The 18884-nt window shown below is 32.1% G+C and overlaps 2 protein-coding genes across 5 annotated transcripts in view; one reads left to right on the top strand and one right to left on the bottom strand.

Annotated features, from left to right (window-relative positions):
- Positions 1-1277: 1277 nt before the first annotated feature.
- On the bottom strand, positions 1278-14697 carry LOC111046520 (ribose-5-phosphate isomerase). Its single transcript, XM_022332087.2, has 7 exons — positions 14454-14697; positions 5718-5778; positions 5191-5306; positions 4100-4233; positions 3282-3423; positions 2327-2432; positions 1278-1477 (listed from the first exon to the last, which is right to left on the bottom strand). The coding sequence occupies exons 1-7, from the start codon at positions 14610-14612 to the stop codon at positions 1386-1388; spliced, it is 810 nt and encodes a 269-aa protein (XP_022187779.1). The 5' UTR covers positions 14613-14697; the 3' UTR covers positions 1278-1385.
- Positions 14698-15972: 1275 nt separating this feature from the next.
- Positions 15973-18884, top strand: part of LOC111046519 (ubiquitin carboxyl-terminal hydrolase 34) — a 101240-nt gene continuing 98328 nt past the window's right edge. For all 4 annotated transcript variants that reach the window (XM_039427288.1, XM_039427289.1, XM_039427286.1 and 1 more), the window contains exon 1: positions 15973-16144. In XM_039427288.1, the coding sequence (XP_039283222.1) occupies positions 16102-16144 (43 nt within the window). In that variant the 5' untranslated portion in view covers positions 15973-16101. The remainder of the gene's footprint in view (positions 16145-18884) is intronic.

Here is an 18884-nt window from a genome sequence, read left to right as displayed (position 1 = left end):
AGAATTTATTACTTGATAAGAAAAACGACCACCACTTACCACCAGAATAGATAATAGCCTAATGATAGATACTATACTCGCTACTGTCTGACTATTGCAAAACAGGACGTGTCCTGAATGATCAATGTGTGTCAGTCGAGAAAGAACAAATTTGGAGGTAAAATGAAGTAAATCCAGTTTAATAAAACGGTAATATGGATATATTCTGATAGATAAACTGTTACAGCAAATATGGAATAAATTAATGAACAAATTATGTGAATAATAATTTTCGATAGATACAAAATAAATATTGGTTGATAGTAGATTTGAATCTTTAATTTATAAATATTATATAGAAAGTTCGGTATTCTTCAATTAAACAAAATGAAATGGATAGTAGCCCTTAGGAAAGGGTCATAAACTGAATTAGCTCAACAAGAAAAAACAAGTTAATATGAAATAGTGATTAAGAAAATAGAATAAATTAACAATTGAAATTATTCTCAGGGTGTGGTTTCGCCTAAGGAAAATAGACCTTTTAGCTAAGTACAGCGTGGATAGTTAAATGTATTTAATATTATAAAAATTAATTATGATAAGTTTTTGTACCCTTAAAACTATAGTCATGACTTTTCTAACTGAACGAATTTATGCGCTGTACAATTTTCGCAGATTTATGGGGATCCCCTTTTATATTCGACAACTTACGTAGACTTTTGTTTCCGTTTTTTGGTTTTTCGAAATATATTCGGCCGTAGAATATATCGTTCCGGCTGGGTCCTTCACGTGGCGAAAAATGTTGAACAGACTTCATTGATATAATTTAGGGGTTTATTTAAATGAAATTTAAAATCTTGATATCACAATTATTATAGGAACTTTGGAATTTTGCTACTGTAAATATTAACCGAAGAGCTAAGTAGTAGAAAAAATTTGAAGAATGAAACTGTTCAAAAATTGCGCCCAGACCGGGAATCGAACCCGGTACCTCTCCGATGCCAGCGGAGCGGCTTTGCCGTATATTTGCAGTGGCAGAAGTCCTTAGTTCTATTTATAAGGCTTGCATTGGATATTTGAAATATTTATTATCAAGTAATAATATCCCAGCAGTTGGTTAAACTGCAATTTCTAAAAAACTTCATCTTATTATGAATCTACCAGCAATTGAATAATTTCAAAATTTGTAAAGTCAGATATTTTCTGAACACTCCCATTTAACAACAAAATTCTTCCATGATAATTTCGACCCGTCACAAGTAATGAATAGGTCAGGGGTTGAAAGAATATTATTAGAGTTATTTTACGTAAAATGTTTATTGTTAAATCAGTCTACGATAATTGAAAAATGTAACAAAATAAAATTAACTGACAGCCGTGGAACTTATACGATACATTACGTAGAATCACAGAGGTTCGGTTGTCGTCACTGAACCATCAGGTAGGCCAAAGTATACTTTTGATGTCATGCCAACGAATAATCCAGTTTCAACCACACCTGAAATGAAATAGAAAAGTTCAATACAACAAAATAATTCATTATCATTGAATAAGCTTGTTATTTTAAGGTTTTTAGTAGTATGTTACTAGAAATTTTAAAATTAGAAATGCACTCAACCAGGACCATAGGAAGTATATTAGGAAGTCCTGACTCAATGTACATACCACGCCATCTCTGGACGTTTTGCAGCACCAAGTCTGCAATAGCGTGTTATACAATGTAGCCTAGTAAATCAGCGCTGGTTTTCAAACAAGCCATGGTTTAAAAATAATTCTATTATGATGCTTTAGTTGGATAACTACTTGATTGAATGCAGTTAGTTCAAAACTATATTTTTAAATTGTATTGTTCCTTGCCGTATCACTACGAGTACATTAGACCACTGAAATTGTCAACTTGAATAGTTGAAATTAATAACTTGGTCACATGACATAAGCAATCAAGTCAACTTTTTGAAAAAATGGGATAGACCTAAATTAACTAGGTCACATGACACAAGCAACTAAGTAAACTATTTGATAAAATGGGATAAGTCTAATTACTTACATGGTTGTGAAATTTCGATATCTACACTTGTGTAGAACAACTTTAGTCTTACTTTGATTTTCAATTTATTTTTAAACCTCAAGTCGCCTAAAGCAGATAAATCTTGTTAAATAATGCACGGGTAAAACACTTGAATGCAGTTTGTTGTTTGGAAGTGTATGCTTGCTGAAATAATGCTGTGGGAGTAAAGTAAAACGATTCAAGTCTGCATTATGGACCAAACAGCTCAAGTAATGTTGTGTTGAGCTATAAAAATTGTTTATTCTTTTGTGATTTGTGAGTGGAACTATAAGTGGTTACCTGGAATCATAGTGATTGTTTTATTCACAGATGGCCAGTCCAGGTTCTTATCTGTAGGAAAGTTCCAATCCAAGATGAAGTTGCCATTGTCGGTTACAAGAGGACCCTGTGAAAGTTAATCGTAATTAGCTACTTTTCAATAAAAATACCAACACGAAATAGTAAACTAAATAGCATGGCAAAATAGCCAAGATCTCTTATGTCGATAAACATTATGAATAGTTTCTAATATTAAAAGAAAACCCTAATCAATTAATATGATGAACATACAATACATGCATTATAGTATATTAATTCAAATTCAAATTATTTATTTTACATAACTTTTCAATACTTTATGAAATGTTTCATCCTGACCTTCACTTCACATAGGATTGAACAAAAATAATTTTGTAGTGAATTTAATAGAAGAAACTTCAGCTCCGTTGGCAATTTTTTCAATTTAATTTTTAAGAAATTAGGAAGAGCTTTCTGGATAATATTTTCCTATGGATAACTTATTCAATTTCTCAAAATTATAATCAAATTTTTCCCATTCAATAACTAAGAATTCTATAAGAAAGTAAATTGTGGTCAGAATAATAATACTGTAGATTCATGAAATTTAATACATAAAGACCGTTTTGTTATTGGAAAAAATAATTCTAATACCATTGATTCAATAAATCATTCAGACGAATATTATTCACCAATCACTACATAGAAATTTAATGACTGTTTACAATAATAATAATTATTTTCCAATTTGTTGTGTAAAAGCTGTACCCAAACCTGTTTATTTATGAATGATGTTAACAATACATTTTTTTCAACTTCCAGCTCAAGTATTTATAAATGTAAAATGTATTCTTCTTCTTCTTTATGTTAGTGCAGAATCCAACAAATGGAATGTTAAGTTAAATACGTACGTGTTTGACTAACTGACTAACACATTAGTCACAAACTAAAAACTTACAGCTTTCATCTTGGCCATACGAAGATTGACTCTGCCACCAAAATGTTCACGAATCTTGATGCTGACTGGAACATAGGAGATGGGTATCACTTCAATGGGAATGCCTTTCTTGTACTGGTCACCAAGTCGTTCAGATTTCTTCCTAAAAAATTGAACACAGAATGCACTACTGCAGTTGAATTTCTGATACATTTAATTTAATTCTGGTTTTGAAATCTGTGTCAGAACTACATGAAAAATTTAACATTGAATTGAAATGTACAAATTCATTCAAATAACAAATATGTAATAAATAATTTGACAATATAAATTTGGAACCAACACCAAATTACTTGCAAGACAAGCATTTTGACCATAATATTGGAATGATTCTACAATATTCATTATAATTCATCCAAATCCTAATGATAGACTTAGCTGATAAATTCATCCACATAATGGATGATCACCTTCCTTCAAGAATTCTACACTGCTTCATGATATTTGAACACACTTGATTTGAAAAGCTATAACTCAATTACTCGAATGTAATGTTTTCCACTTTTAATATTTGACTTTCACTTGAACAGGAACACTGTTTATTTTTCTAACTGGGTTGGGAATGTCGAGTCGAAATTTGACAACCTTGATAAGTTTTAGATATGAGTTCATTTAAAATAAAATAGTAAAAAAAAATTAAAAATTATAACAACAAGAATAAGTAGTATACAATAAAATAGAATTAATATTATATTCCCGTCATATCAATAACAAGCATACGTTCAACTGTATTTCATGCTTGGGTTTCAAGTTCATAAGTTTTTAATATGAATACTAACGTGTAATCGGCAATGATGACAAGCTTCTTTGCACATGAAGCGACAATTTTCTCCTGAGTTAAACAACCTCCTCCTCCTTTGATTAGCGTCAAGTCCCGGTCCACCTCATCAGCCCCATCCACGGTACAGTCTAGCTGGCACAAAGCACAAACATTTCAAATGAAAAGTGTTGGATAAATTGGAAAAGTGCTTATGTTTGATGGAGAATTGCAAGTTGTTTGAAAAAAGTCAGATTCGTTACATAATAGATATCAATTTATTAAGGGCGAAGTACCAACAATTCGATTACTAAATTACTTGAGAAATAAAACATAATATAATATAAGTGATTTATTAAGCTGATACAGAATAAAACAGAAATTCAATAATGATTATAATATTGACTATATTTTATCAGTTGCAATCTTGAAACTCTGACACAGACTCGATATTTTTATTATAATAAAAGAGTATGATGATTGAAAATTATATAATGTATTGTATGTATCTATTATATAATTCATTGACTATCTTGACTTATTTTCTTCGAATACCCTTGGGCAACAATAATTGACTTCAACCCATTCTGTGTAGAAAGTGCTACCAAAACGATTCTATGCAGGGCAAACATTGCACCATGTGTTTTTTCTATTGTGATTATATTAGGAAATCGAGTTTACTGTGCTTCCTCACCTCGTGGTATTTAAGAAAAAAATACAGAAAATCATATAATGCTATGATTTAAAGACAAGACATCTTAAGCACAGATGCAGCTGCATTAAGCTATCAAGTAGCTATGTCTGGACTGTGCAGCCAAGGAAGGAAGTATTCAACATAAATTATGCATAAGATTGACTTGAGTGTTGATAATGTAGTATGGGAATGTAGTTTTTGTTCGTGTTGAGTACAAAGTAAATCACAATAAATATAACTATTTCTTTTCAAATTTATTTTTGGGACAATTTGTATTATTGAAAGAAAAAACAAAAGGAAAATGTTGCTATATTAAAAATTATACATTATACATGATTTGAGATTTGAATGGCATTATAATAAAAAAAACATTTGATATTGATTACTACAATAACTGAATACGGTATTTATTAAATTACCTCAGGATGAGTTTCAAGATCACCTAAACTCAGCTTGTTCTCAATTATCAACTGTCGCGCTTGGAATGATGTTGGCACACATATCACGTTCAGTTTTTCACTCTTCACTCTCTCAGCTGAAAATGAAATCACACAATATATTCGTACAAAGTTCTAGTGGCATACTTATCATAAGATAATGTAGATAACGTTTACACATGAATGTTGTGAATTTAGGTGAGCGATCAACTTATAGCACAAAAGAATTAACCTTCTGAACCCATCTGATATTCTAGGTGCACTGACCTCTCATCATCATTTGTCTCATGACCATGAACAAGCCAAGAGCACAAGTGTACATCACACTCAGAAAGAAATATCATATTTCACGATGGGTTTAGTCTTCTCATTTCAGTGAGTAATGGATATGAATGGATAGTATAGGATTCTATTATCTGGTGGAATTACGCCAACATCTTAATAATCTCAACATTTGAATGCCAAAACATTAATTCAACATTTTTGTGGAAAATAATAACTCATCTCACCTAATCTAGAAACAGCAAATACTATTGTTGATCCACTTCCGATCCCAATCACAGAGTTATCCTGGAACAATCATAATAAGGCAAAAAAAGGCAACATAATCAACTTTACAGAATAGTAACATTATGAAAATGTATCCTTTAATTAGGTCGGAAGCCTTGAGGAACGCCATGTCTGATGGGTAGAGTCTGTGATTTTGCTCCTCCTATAGAAATCACCTGCTAACCACTTATCATATAGTACTTCACAGTCAGGAGAGCAACACCTCCAATACGATAGCAATGCATTCTATCACTCACAGTCAAACGCCTTGTCTAGGTCATACAAGGTCAGAGACAAACAGTTTCCTTCCTCAAACCCTTATTGAACTCACTAAACTGGCTCAGTAACTGCTGTCCCTAGTATGAGCTTGTTCTTTCAATATAAAGAAATCCATGTTGCGGCTTCATTCATCCCACAATATTTTTCCTTTAATTTCATTCTCAAACCTTGTGATCGGTATCACAGGAATAGGCCTGGAGCTGTTTATAAGTGTGGGTCTCCTTTCTTGTGCATTAGAATGGCGCGGGACACCTTCAACAGCTATCGGAAGCCTCTATCATGGAGAGATCTGTTGATGGAAAATTACATTTTGATTTGAGATTACAATTTGAGAAGGAACAATTTTGGGCATAAGCCTGTTGTGCCTTTTCACATGAATGTAATAATATACATGAATAAAAATTCTAGAGAATGACTGAAAAGTCTAGAGTATCAGCAATCACATCAATGATAACTTTCAACATCATGTCATACTTACCGTACCATAAAAATTTGTTCTCTTATGGCGAAGGAAGTCTGATAAGTCTTGATGTACAGGACTTATGCCGACCTAAAAAGGACTGCCCATGTTCTGTGTGTTGAAACAGACAATGGAAAATGGGCATCAAAATTAGTTTTTGTCAATGTGTGCAAAGCACACAATGTGCGTACTATAGAAGCAGGAAATCCCTAAATGAGTTGAATGTTATCAGAGCAGGATGCAATACTGGGTGTAACTATTAAAAACCGAGTGATACAGCATCGACAGTATTTTGATATGTATATTGAATTAATAATTCCTATTTCTTCCGGATATAATGTTGTATTCAATTGTTACAGCAGACTATTTGAATTTATTTGCAACGATAATTTTATCCTACTCAAACAGCTCTACTCTCCTCTTTAATCTGTATAGGTAACATAAAATACAAATAAAAACAGAAATCCAAGTACCCTTTTTTAAATTATTCAGTCACGACATGTTTTGGCTAGCCTATACAGAGTGATTCTTGATTATGGTAAAATAATTTAATACGTGAAAGTAGAGGTAAAAATAAGAAAAAAAGTTCTTATAAACATATATATCCATAAACGCTTCATTAGCCAGCTATACAGGGTGAAAGATTTCGCCCGGAATTCAGTTTCTCTGGTGAAATACACCGATGCTGAATTGTTTGAGGACTAGTTTTTGAAAAACTTATGGTGGATTCATATGGAAAAATATCTGAAAAAATTGAATAAAACTAGTCTGGAAGCTGTAGTGTGAGTAGTTTTTGAGAAAAACGTTGAAATATGCAAAAAATCTAAGTAGAAAAACACAGATTTCTACGTTTGATACCCAATAACTTCCTTTAATGACAAGTAAACAAATAATTTTTTGCAATAAAAATAGTAGAGAATTTAATTCTGAAAAGAATTATGTGAGCTGTGTAAACTAAATTTGAATAAAATGTATTCTTATGTAGTACATTACACCACAAAAATTTGCTGTTTTATGAGGAGAGAACTAATAACTCATAGGTTGTAGCTGATTGAAAATAAAATATTCGGTTTTTTATGAAAAGTTTGATTCTTATATGAAAGTAACATATATAAATGACATTAATCTTATACCAAAAGACTGAAGATGATGTTCAAAGTGACCTCCGTTGTTCTGAATGCATATGTTCAGACGTCTTCTCATCGATTGTCGGACCCGTTCAAATATTCCAGGAGTCTGCTTTATCATTTCTATTCCGTTCAAAATCCTTAATCTGAGTTCTTCAATGGTATCAATCGGAGTATTGTATACTAAGGTTCTCAAGTGTCCGCACAGATAAAAATCCAAAGGATTTAAGTCTGGTTACCTAGCTGGCCATGGTACTGGCCCACCTCGGCCTATCCATTGATTTGGAAATCTGTGATTCAGGTGTTCACGAACAGCAACACTGAAATGTGCTGGAGCTCCATAATGCATAAACCAAATGTTTTGGCGCAACTGAAGAGGTACATCTTCAAGTAAGATAAATAGCTCCTCTCTGAAAAAGTTCAAGTAGATTATGCCATTAAGCCTGGGAGGAAGCTCGAACAGAAGTAGATGATCTCCTATGATTCCGGCCCAAATGTTTACTGAAAACTGATGTTGTGGACGATTAGGATTGATGGCATGAGGATTCTCATCTGCCCAAATATGTTGGTTGTGGACGTTAACGATAGATATTCTTGTAAAGTGTGCCTCGTCGGTAAATAAAACGGTTGTTAAAAAGTTTGGGTTAACAAGTTATTCTAAAAACAATCGGCAAATACCAACACGGGGAATACAGTCTCGTGGCAATAGAGTATGAACTTTCTGGAGGTGGTATGAATGTAATTGTTGCTCTTTTAGTATCCTCCAAAATAATAATAGATTGGCATTAAAATGCACTGACAATTCTATCGTGCTCTTCTCTGGATGTTCATCAATTTTATTAAGAACTTGTTCTTCGAACTCAACAGTCCTCTTCTTCTTCAGTCTTCTATCTCACAGAAAAATGTTTTCAAGCCTGTAAAGTTACTAGGAATGTACTTAGATAGTAAACTCAGCTGGGATTATCACCTAGTGAATTTATGTAAAAAGCTTTCTAGAGTAACATTTCTCTTACGAAGACTGAAATATTGTGTAAACCTTGATGTAATTGAAATGATTTACTTTGGTCTCTTCCATTCACACTTGATTTATGGAGTAAAACTGTGGGGCAATTCATCTTCTTCAAAAAAAGCATTTATATGGCAAAAGAAAGGACTTAGAGTTATATTTGGTATGAAATACAATGAATCTTGTAGAGGAATTTTTGTTTAACAAAAAATTATGACCTTGCCTTGTCTGTATATATATTATAATTTAATCTCGGTAAAGAAAAATCTGTCTAATTTTGATAAAAATATTTCTATACATTCACATTACACTAGACATAGGGATGATATAACTAGACCTACAGTAAGATTGACTAAAACTCTAAAAAGTCATAAGTATCTACAAATTCGCATGTTTAATTTACTACCAGATAATGTTAAGCAGTTACCACTGAAAACGTTTTGTATTTCTGTTGATAAATGGCTCAAGTCTGAAGCTTTCTATTCTGTTAATGGAATATTTCAATGTATGTGTAAATTTGTTCGTTTCTATAGTCCAACTCGTGATATTTTACTACAATATTTCAATGTGTATTTGTAAATTTGTTCGTTTTATAGTCCAACTTAAAAGGTAAATGTTTACTAGGCTAATTATTAAAGCCTATTGCTTACATTTTTGTAATGTTGTTTTACGGCCAATAAAATTCTTGATTCTTGATTCCTAGTAGATCGGGGTCTGCCTGCATAAATGTGCTCTTTCGATATAAAAGAACCTTTTTCAGACAGACGTTGATGAATAGTGTCAAAAAACCTTGAACTTGGACATACTCGGTTAGGAAAGTTCTCTTGATACAAATGTCTTGCTTCAGTACTATTACAGTGTCCCGTTCTATACATTAAATGCATGTCAGCTAATTCGGAGTATGAATAATGTCTAAAATTACCTGCCATTTTTTTTTTAAAGATAACACTTGACACAAAAGCTAAGTGAAATGGTTACAAATAACTGGTGAATAGATTGAACAAATACACAGCGCGGTTACAGTAGGCCTAACTTACAGTTTGTTGTTTTGTTCAACAGTGAGCTAAAATATTTCTCAAAATAAATTTAAGCTGATAATTTCTTTTGAATATTTTCTTATTTAAAACAAAATAAATCAGCTGTTTTGGAACAGCTGTTATTCAAATCTATGTTTTATTTGCAATCAGCTACAACCTATGAGTTATTAGTTCTCTCCTCATAAAACAGCAAATTTTTGTGATGTAATGTACTACATAAGAATATATTTTATTCAACTTTTATTTAAATTTAGTTTACACAGCTCACATTATTTTGTTTCAGAATTAAATTGTCTACTATTTTTATTGCGAAAAATTATTTGTTTACTGGTCATTAAAGGAAGTTATTGGGCATCAAACGTAGAAGTCTGTGTTTTTCTACTTAGATGTTTTGCATATTTCAACGTTTTTCTTAAAAACTACTCACACTACAGCTTCCAGACTAGTTTTATTCAATTTATCAGATATTTTTCCATATGAATCTACCATAAGTTTTTCAAAAACTAGTCCCCAAACAATTCAGCATCGGTGTATTTTACCAGAGAAACTGAATTCCGGGCGAAATCTTTCAAGCTGTATAGCTGGCTAATAAAGCGTTTATGGATATATGTTTATAAGAACTTTTTTTCTTATTTTTACCTCTACTATTACGTATCAAATTATTTTACCATAATTAAGAATCACCCTGTATAATGCCATTATAAAGTCATAATGCCATTGATAACTTGATAATGGCATTATAATATAGTTCTAGCCAAAACATGTCGTGGCTAAATCGCACGTCCAGTGCCACCTCACCTTTCATCAAATTTTTGGTTGGGATTGATTAAGTATGATATTTTGAACATAAAATCACAAGAAATAAACGGCGCTCACTCATCATAATTTTTTAAAAAAAATAATTTAGTTCTACTAACCTCACTTTGTTTACAAGATTTTAAACACCTCTAATATATTATATTCACAGTTAAATTCGTTTCAATTGTACCTGAATGACACTTCAAAACATGCAGATCACTTATTCTTAACGATAAACTTCAAAACCTTTCTTAAATATTATCAAACAGTACTTTATTAAGATATATTTTTCTGTTTTTCCAAAGACCAGAAATCAATTTTAATATTCACTGGACTTTGTTACAAATATCGATGATAGATAAATCAATTCGATATTGATTTGTGAACTATCAATAAGTGATGCACATATAGAGAAGCTATCATTAGAAAAATACAATTAATTTATTCGTATTTCATTATGAATTTGAGTTCAATGATTTTATTTCAATAAATACTTGAAAATATTCAAATTGTTTTATTTTTTCCACCAATCTCGTCAATAAAACTTGAAAACATCACAATGGATGTGAATTTTTCAATATAATTGAATACTACTCTAGTAAAATTTTAAATTCTCCATTTTATAATTCGCCCGTTGTCAATGTTTTTGAAAGTGAACCCAACTACAACGCTGTAGTGAGGTCCATGCTGTAATGGTAATGTTTACTCAGCACTGGTATTGCTATCCTTGTCTATAATTCAACAAAGCGGATAGCGCTGCCTCTTTTTCGATTTGCTCTGTTGCCAGATCGTCTTTTTACAATGTAAAATTATAAAATTATTGAAAAATATAATTTATTGATTAATTGACCAAGCAAAGTGAGATCTTAGATTCAAGTCGACGGTTTTGTATTTATTTCTATTCATGTTTATATGTTTTTTTTTATATTTATGTTTATATGCTCTGCATTTATAGTGATATGCAGCAATAGATTTTCATAAAATTTGACTTTGACACTTTCATGAAAGTGTTTAATGTAAAAGGGTTGGGGTTTAGGTTATTTCAAGTTATATTTAATAATGTTTCATAAGGTTAGGTTAGGTTGGGTTAGGTTAGGTTAGGTTTTTACAAAGATTTATGTTTAATAATGTTTTAAATATGAAAGGATAGGTTAGGGGGTTAGGATTTTGCTTTGAAATTGCAATATGCTGGAAGGGATTACAGGTTTTTACAAAGATTTATTTTTATTGATGTTTTAAATATAAAAGGATAGGTTAGGGGGTTAGGATTTTGCTTTGAAATTGCAATATGCTGGAAGGGATTACAGGTTTTTACAAAGATTTATTTTTATTGATGTTTTAAATATAAAAGGATAGGTTAGGGGGTTAGGATTTTGCTTTGAAATCTAGAGTGTTGAATGTGAAAGGGTTAGGGGTTAGGTAATTTCAAGTTATATTTAATAATGTTTCATAAGGTTAGGTTAGGTTTTTGCTTTAAATTTGCAATATGCTAGAAAGGGCTAGGAAACAGGTGGAGTTATGGTTTTTGATATTTCAAAGGTGAAAAGATAGGTAAGGGGGTTAGGATTTTGCTTTGAAATTGCAATATGCTGGAAGGGATTACAGGTTTTTACAAAGATTTATTTTTATTGATGTTTTAAATATAAAAGGATAAGTTAGGGGGGTTAGGATTTTGCTTTGAAATCCAGAGTGTTGAATGTGAAAGGGTTAGGTTAGGTTAGGTTAGGTTTTTACAAAGATTTATGTTTAATAATGTTTTAAATATAAAAGGATAGGTTAGGGGGTTAGGATTTTGCTTTGAAATTGCAATATGCTGGAAGGGATTACAGGTTTTTACAAAGATTTATTTTTATTGATGTTTTAAATATAAAAGGATAGGTTAGGGGGTTAGGATTTTGCTTTGAAATTGCAATATGCTGGAAGGGATTACGGGTTTTTACAAAGATTTATGTTTAATAATGTTTTAAATATAAAAGGATAGGTTAGGGGTTAGGATTTTGCTTTGAAATCCAGAGTGTTGAATGTGAAAGGGTTAGGTTAGGTTAGGTTAGGTTAGGTTAGGTTGGGTTAGGTTAGGTTAGGTCAGGTTAGGTTTTTACAAAGATTTATGTTTAATAATATTTTAAATATAAAAGGATAGGTTAGGGGGTTAGGATTTTGCTTTGAAATCCAGAGTGTTGAATGTGAAAGGTTTAGGGTTCAGGTTATTTCAATTTACATTCAATAATGTTTCATGAGGTTAGGTTAGGTTTTTGCTTTAAATTTGCAATATGCTAGTAAGGGCTAGGAAACAGGTGGAGTTATGGTTTTTGATATTTCAAAGGTGAAAAGATAGGTAAGGGGGTTAGGATTTTGCTTTGAAATTGCAATATGCTGGAAGGGATTACGGGTTTTTACAAAGATTTATGTTTAATAATGTTTCAAATATAAAAGGATAGGTTAGGGGATTAGGATTTTGCTTTGAAATCCAGAGTGTTGAATGTAAAAGGGTAAGGGTTTAGGTTATTTCAATTTACATTCAATAATGTTTCATGAGGTTAGGTTAGGTTTTTGCTTTAAATTTCAATATGCTAGAAAGGGCCAGGAAAAGTGTAGAATTATGGTTTTTCATATTTCAAAGGTGAAAAGATAGGTTAGAGAGTTAGGATTTTGCTTTGAAATTGCAATATGCTGGAAGGGATTACAGGTTTTTACAAAGATTTATGTTCATTAATGTTTCAAATATGAAAGGGGTGGTTAGGGGGTTCGGTTTTCCCTTTGAAATTACAATAATTATGCTGACTTAGTTATAGTGTTTTTTTAACATTAGTTAAATAACAACCGTTATATTCTATTAATTATATTATTGGGAAGTATTCTTCTTTTATTGAATGAAATGATGATAGTATATTGATTATTATATCGAATTTAATGATAAATCATCATTGGATAATAATATATCCTCATCAAAATGGAATGACGGCTCCAGTTACGGTGCTCGGTAACCATCATCACAAAGAACGTTACATTCAAAGATCTAACGGGGAAAAAACCGTTACTAAGCTGTCTGAGACCGAGAGTGGTTTGTTCTTTCTTCATTGTTAACATAACCTAATTCTTATTTGTTGTGTGCCACTTCAGAAATTGAATTCAATTTTTTTTAATGTTTTAATTGTGCTCTTAGGTTGAAATTTATAGTACAGACACATTTTTTTTTGTTCCTTTCTCATTAAAAAAAAATAAGTCGGTATCTTTAAAAATAGTTGAGATACAATTTGTGCCATGATTAGTCACATTTATACACTATTTTCTATTAACTGACTAAACGTCTGCTACATATTCAAACAATTTTTAGTTTTTATTTCTATTGTGTAGAGATAGAACGCAAGTAAAGTATGTCGATATGTACTGTATCGACCTTTCAATAATTTGATTTTGATATTCAATAATAATCAAAATGGCTGCCTCTAATAGGTTAAATGCATGTAAAATTGTGCAACTTTGAACTTTGTTTATTTTAAAAACAATAGTGAGCGCCGTTTATTTCTTGTGATTTTGGGTTCAAAATAACATACTAAATCGATCCCAACCAAAAATTTGATGAAAGGTGAGTTGGCACTGGACGTGCGATTACACCCATGTCGTGACTAGATAATTTAAAAAAAAGAGTAGGCTACTTGTAATTCTTTGGCGATTTCCTGATCCTAGGACCATGAGGAAGACACCATAAGTGTAAAGTAATGTAATTATATTTTTATTCATATTGAAAAGTAGCCCATGAAAAAAATCGACATAAAATACATTATTTCTGAACATGAAATGCCTTATGTATAAATCCTGAAATAATAATAAAAAAATAACTTACAGTAAGCCTGTTTGTTTTTACTAGGTGGCAAGACTTATAACAGTTCAAAGTTCTAAGATAATCAAGAATTGTAGACTGTGGGGTATGTTAGATATTTGTGTTTATTCAACAACTTGTTGATGCTAAGTAAAACAAATAACCTTACCTCTACATGTTCATCGATTGCACGGTGGGCAGCTATCTTTTTTGCTTCATTCAGAGACTCCATGATCAGTGAATGTGATCTCGACTGCTTGAAATAAGAACTGAAATGCCAAAATAATCTGTAGAAAGTTTTGTTGTGAACATTACCTGTAACCCTCATGAATTGAAAGTTAAAGTATGTTCAGAAATCTATCTGACTTTATGTTTTCTGTCAGTCAGATCAAAAAGATAACCAAGAAGAAACCTTCATGGGTACAGGAACTATCGAGATGGCATTTTAAAGAGACAAATAAAACGTCTGATCTCCTCTTCACTAAAGGAATAGAGTGGAAGTTTGAGGAGTTTATCTCGAAGCCCATTTTTAAATTGTTTATCTTCCAATTCACGGAGACACAGTGGGAGCCTGAAAAACTGTTGTGTGATCTGGCCAATCGCAATAATTGTGGCAGGTCTACATCATCACGTCTTCTAGTAAAATAATCATGAGCCTGGCCTCTCACTTGAAATTTATGTAGCATTGTAGCTGTTCTTTTAAAAGCACTAACGAGGTAAGCAGGTACTGACTGAAGACTGTAAGGATCCGTAGTTCTTTGAACAGTGGCCGGCAATGTTCCAGGTATGACAGGAATGTAATGATACGGATCACCTTTTTCTGAAAAGCAGAATCCCCTCACAACAACCCACATGTCCCCACAGCACAATCCCATACTTAATATGACTGTGGAACAAAGCATAGTACGCAGTCACCAGGTAGCTTCTTAGCACAATGCTCCTCAACTTGCGCATCGGGTAAGTCATCTTGGAGACCTACTAAGTCAACGTTAGTAGACCAAAGACTTCAAAGGTCAACCCATAGTTTATCGGGTGTTGAATCCTATCTGTAGGTATTACGTGAATCTCCCTATAGATAAGTGTGTTGCTTTTCCCTCTTGACTCTTTCAGGGTTGTCATTCAACCTTTCTAAAAGCAAAACAATTCTAAAACTTGACTTCTTAAAATCGCAGTATCAATTCCAGTTTCATAAGAATACTAGAAGCAGAACAATTTTTTTGTATTTACAGGGTACCCATTCCTATAGTGAGGTCCACGTTATAATGGCAGAGGATAAAGATAGAAGAATAGCGATGCCGATTCTCTTCATTAATTGATTATATTTCTACACTATCAAAAACATAATTGGCATCGTTGTGGACCTAGAAAAGGAGAGTACCACCGGCTTTGTCGAATAATAGACAAGGATAGCAAAACCAAAGTTGATTAAATACTGTCATTATAACGTGGACCTCACTATAGCCCTAAACTTTTCGATATTCACTACTTTCAGTATTATTTCAGAGACTTGGAAGTCTAGTCAACTCCTAAGACGTAGAACCGATTATAAGAAAGTAGATCGTCCATACACAAAACACTCAAAAAGGTATTCAAATGAGTGAATTTGTAGAAACAGTATACCAACTGAACAAACTAATATGTTTATAGGAGTTTTCCTTTTGTATTTTGTATTGTTGTGTTGGCATTGGTAGTGTTGGCTGCCATGAAAATTCTTATGTTGGTCGTTTATTGTAAAATAATTCTTCAATATCGATGATAATAAATTTAGCATTGATATTTTTACTGTGTGATAAAACTTCGAATGTTTTGTCTTCACAATGTGTGAGGCATGCACCGAATTTTCAGAATTGCTGAATTCAAGTAAGTGTTCACTTTTTATGGACCCACTGAGCTGGTACATACTCGCCAATTTTGCTACTTTTCCATCAATTTATAAGTGAAATGACCCATTTTTTACTAATAAAACATTAATTTGATACCTATACATACAAATTATGTTCACAGTTTTGGTATTTTGTGTAGAATAGTTTGTTATAGCTCTCTAATCTTTACCAAAGTACCAGTTTGATAGCACAAAAACTGGTCAACTACTATTTGTTTATGTTCTATGGACGTATCTTTTATGTGCTTGGTTCAGTTGAAGTAAATGCTTGCCTTTATACATTTAATGACTAAGAATGTTGTTTTTGTTAGTTTAAAAATGTATTTACTATATATCAAATTACAATTCTATTGCTAAAGAAATACTAAGATTTATGCTGTTTTTTCTGAAAATACATAACTCACAATACCGTAACTAAAAAAGAACAAACTAGGCTATTTTTATTTATTTTTCTTCTAGTACCGTATTTTAGTTGTTAATGTACTTGGCTTACATTAGCCTAGTATTCATTATTTTATCCATGGTATAACTATAATAAGATAGCCTAACTTGTAGACTTCAAATAATGTCAGGTTTGTTTTGAGGTTATATTAAATTTTGCGTCTCAATTCACTTGTGTATTAGACAATGGCTAATTTTTATAAATTAACTAAATTTCTACCAATGACTCATATTTAATTCTACTTATTAACTTTCTAAACGAATATATATTATGTCTTTACTCTCTGCTCCTCTTTCTTGAAATTGTTTTAATTTTTATGATACTCCAAGAAATAGAAATTAATATTATCAGTGATATAGTAATCAATACGGTATAATATGACAACATTAGATGATGTCATCATCTGATGAATTTTCTGTCTGTCTATAACTTACTATACTGATCCAATTCAAGCATATGTTGCTTAAACTTGCAATTCATCACATTTTGGACTTCGCAAAGTTACTGTACCCGCATGATTTTAGAGTAGCTGCTTTATTTATTAACAATAGTAGTTCCTGTAGTTTTGTCAATAAACAACTAGCTAGAGACCTAAAATTACAGATCTCCAGGTAGAGATCAGATATGTATGGCTTTCACTTTCCTTCACTCAACGGTTACTGGCCAATGTTAAGTGAATATTTCAATTATTGATCATAAACACGACAATGTAACCTTGCTCGTTCTCCCAGACCTCTGACGTGATATATTTCTAGGACATGATATATTATCTAATCACTCAAGTCTACCTATGTCTTTTAATGGATCGAAAGAACCTCTAGAAGTATGTAACCTTATGACTGCCTTAGTCAAACATGCCTTACTGTTCCAACATATTCCTCCAAATACTAGACCAATCATTACACGATCAAGACTTGATATGCTGACCTGATATGGACTTTATCACTCATGAAGTAGATGAACTGATCAAAGAAAATATCATAGAATCAAGTAGGATCTCCAATCCTTGAAGAGCACAGGTGCTCATAACATAAAGTGATAATCTTAAAAAGCGAATGGTGAACAATTTACTCTCCAAATTTACTTGTTAAAAAATTTAATCCCCCTAATGCATTACCCTCTGCCAAATCTAGAAGAAATAGTTGAGAAAGTAGCCAGGTACTCAGTATTCAGTATACTGCGCATACCATCAAAAACCAATCCAAAGTTGTGATTATATATAACTGCTTTTGAAGAAGCTGGCCAACTCTACCAATTCAAACTAATTCCATTTTGAGTGACAAACGGAGTTTCTGCATTCTAAAGGGTGATTGATGATATTATTAGAAAAGAAAACCTTTCAAGTAGCCTAGTTTTGCTTATCTTGATGATGTTAACTATTCGTGGAACCACAACAGAAAAACATGATAAAAACTTGGTAAACTTCATGAGTGCTGTACAAAAATATACATTAACTATAAAATATAGAAAAGAGTTATTTTGCAAAATCTGAAATAGACTTTCTTGGTTATATTATAAAAGACAAGACTATCATCCTGATCCTAACAGGTTAGAATCATTAAAATCCTTCCACCCTCTCCAAAAATGCTGCGTCTATGAAAAGAGTACTTAGTATGTTTTCTTTTATTCCAAATTTATTCCTAATTTCTCTGATAAGATCAACCTCTAGTTCAAGCTACATTCCCACTTACTCGATCTGCTAAATTATCGTTTGAGTCAATGAAACAATCTATTTATTGATGCAATAGTCGATTCTATGGATCCAGAAGCTCCATTTGTTGTGGAGACTGACGCGTCATCTGTCACAATTGGGGAAACCTGTTGCCTTCTTCTCCCACGCATTATCATCAACAGAACGAAACCACCCGGCGATCGAAAGAGAAGCTTATGCTATAATTGAAGCTGTTAGAAGATGGCGCTACAACCTTCTAATGCGACATTTACAACTTGTAACAGATCAAAGATCGGTTTCATTCATATTTTCCAAACATCACCAGAGTAAAATCAAGAATGAAAAAATCCAGCGTTGGCGACTTGAACTCTCTTGTTTCACTTATCGCCCTGGAAAAGAAAATGTAACAGCAGACGCGTTATCTCAAATGTGCGCTAATTCAACAAACGGAATAGCAAATCTCCGAAAATACCATGAAACACTCTTGAAAACACAGTGATTCCATCACTGGGTAAGAAGTAAAAAAATCTCCCTTTATCAATGAAGTGCGACAAGTTGTGAACCAATGTCGAGTTTGTGCTGAAATGAAACCGAAACTTTACAA

This window comes from Nilaparvata lugens, chromosome 4, assembly GCF_014356525.2.
Source record: "Nilaparvata lugens isolate BPH chromosome 4, ASM1435652v1, whole genome shotgun sequence".
Lineage (NCBI taxonomy): Eukaryota > Metazoa > Arthropoda > Insecta > Hemiptera > Delphacidae > Nilaparvata > Nilaparvata lugens.
Note: the sequence above shows the minus strand (reverse complement) of the source record. Positions and strands in the feature narration are given on the sequence as shown.

Excerpts from the sequence above, each read along its gene's own strand:
- LOC111046520 (XM_022332087.2), bottom strand. The coding sequence starts at position 14,612 with ATGAGGGTTACAGGTAATGTTCACAACAAAACTTTCTACAGATTATTT. Across the intron at positions 4,234-5,190 it reads ATCTTGAAACTCATCCTGAG|CTAGACTGTACCGTGGATGG; the intron begins GTAATTTAATAA and ends GCTTTGTGCCAG. Across the intron at positions 2,433-3,281 it reads GTATGGCCAAGATGAAAGCT|GGTCCTCTTGTAACCGACAA; the intron begins GTAAGTTTTTAG and ends TAACTTTCACAG.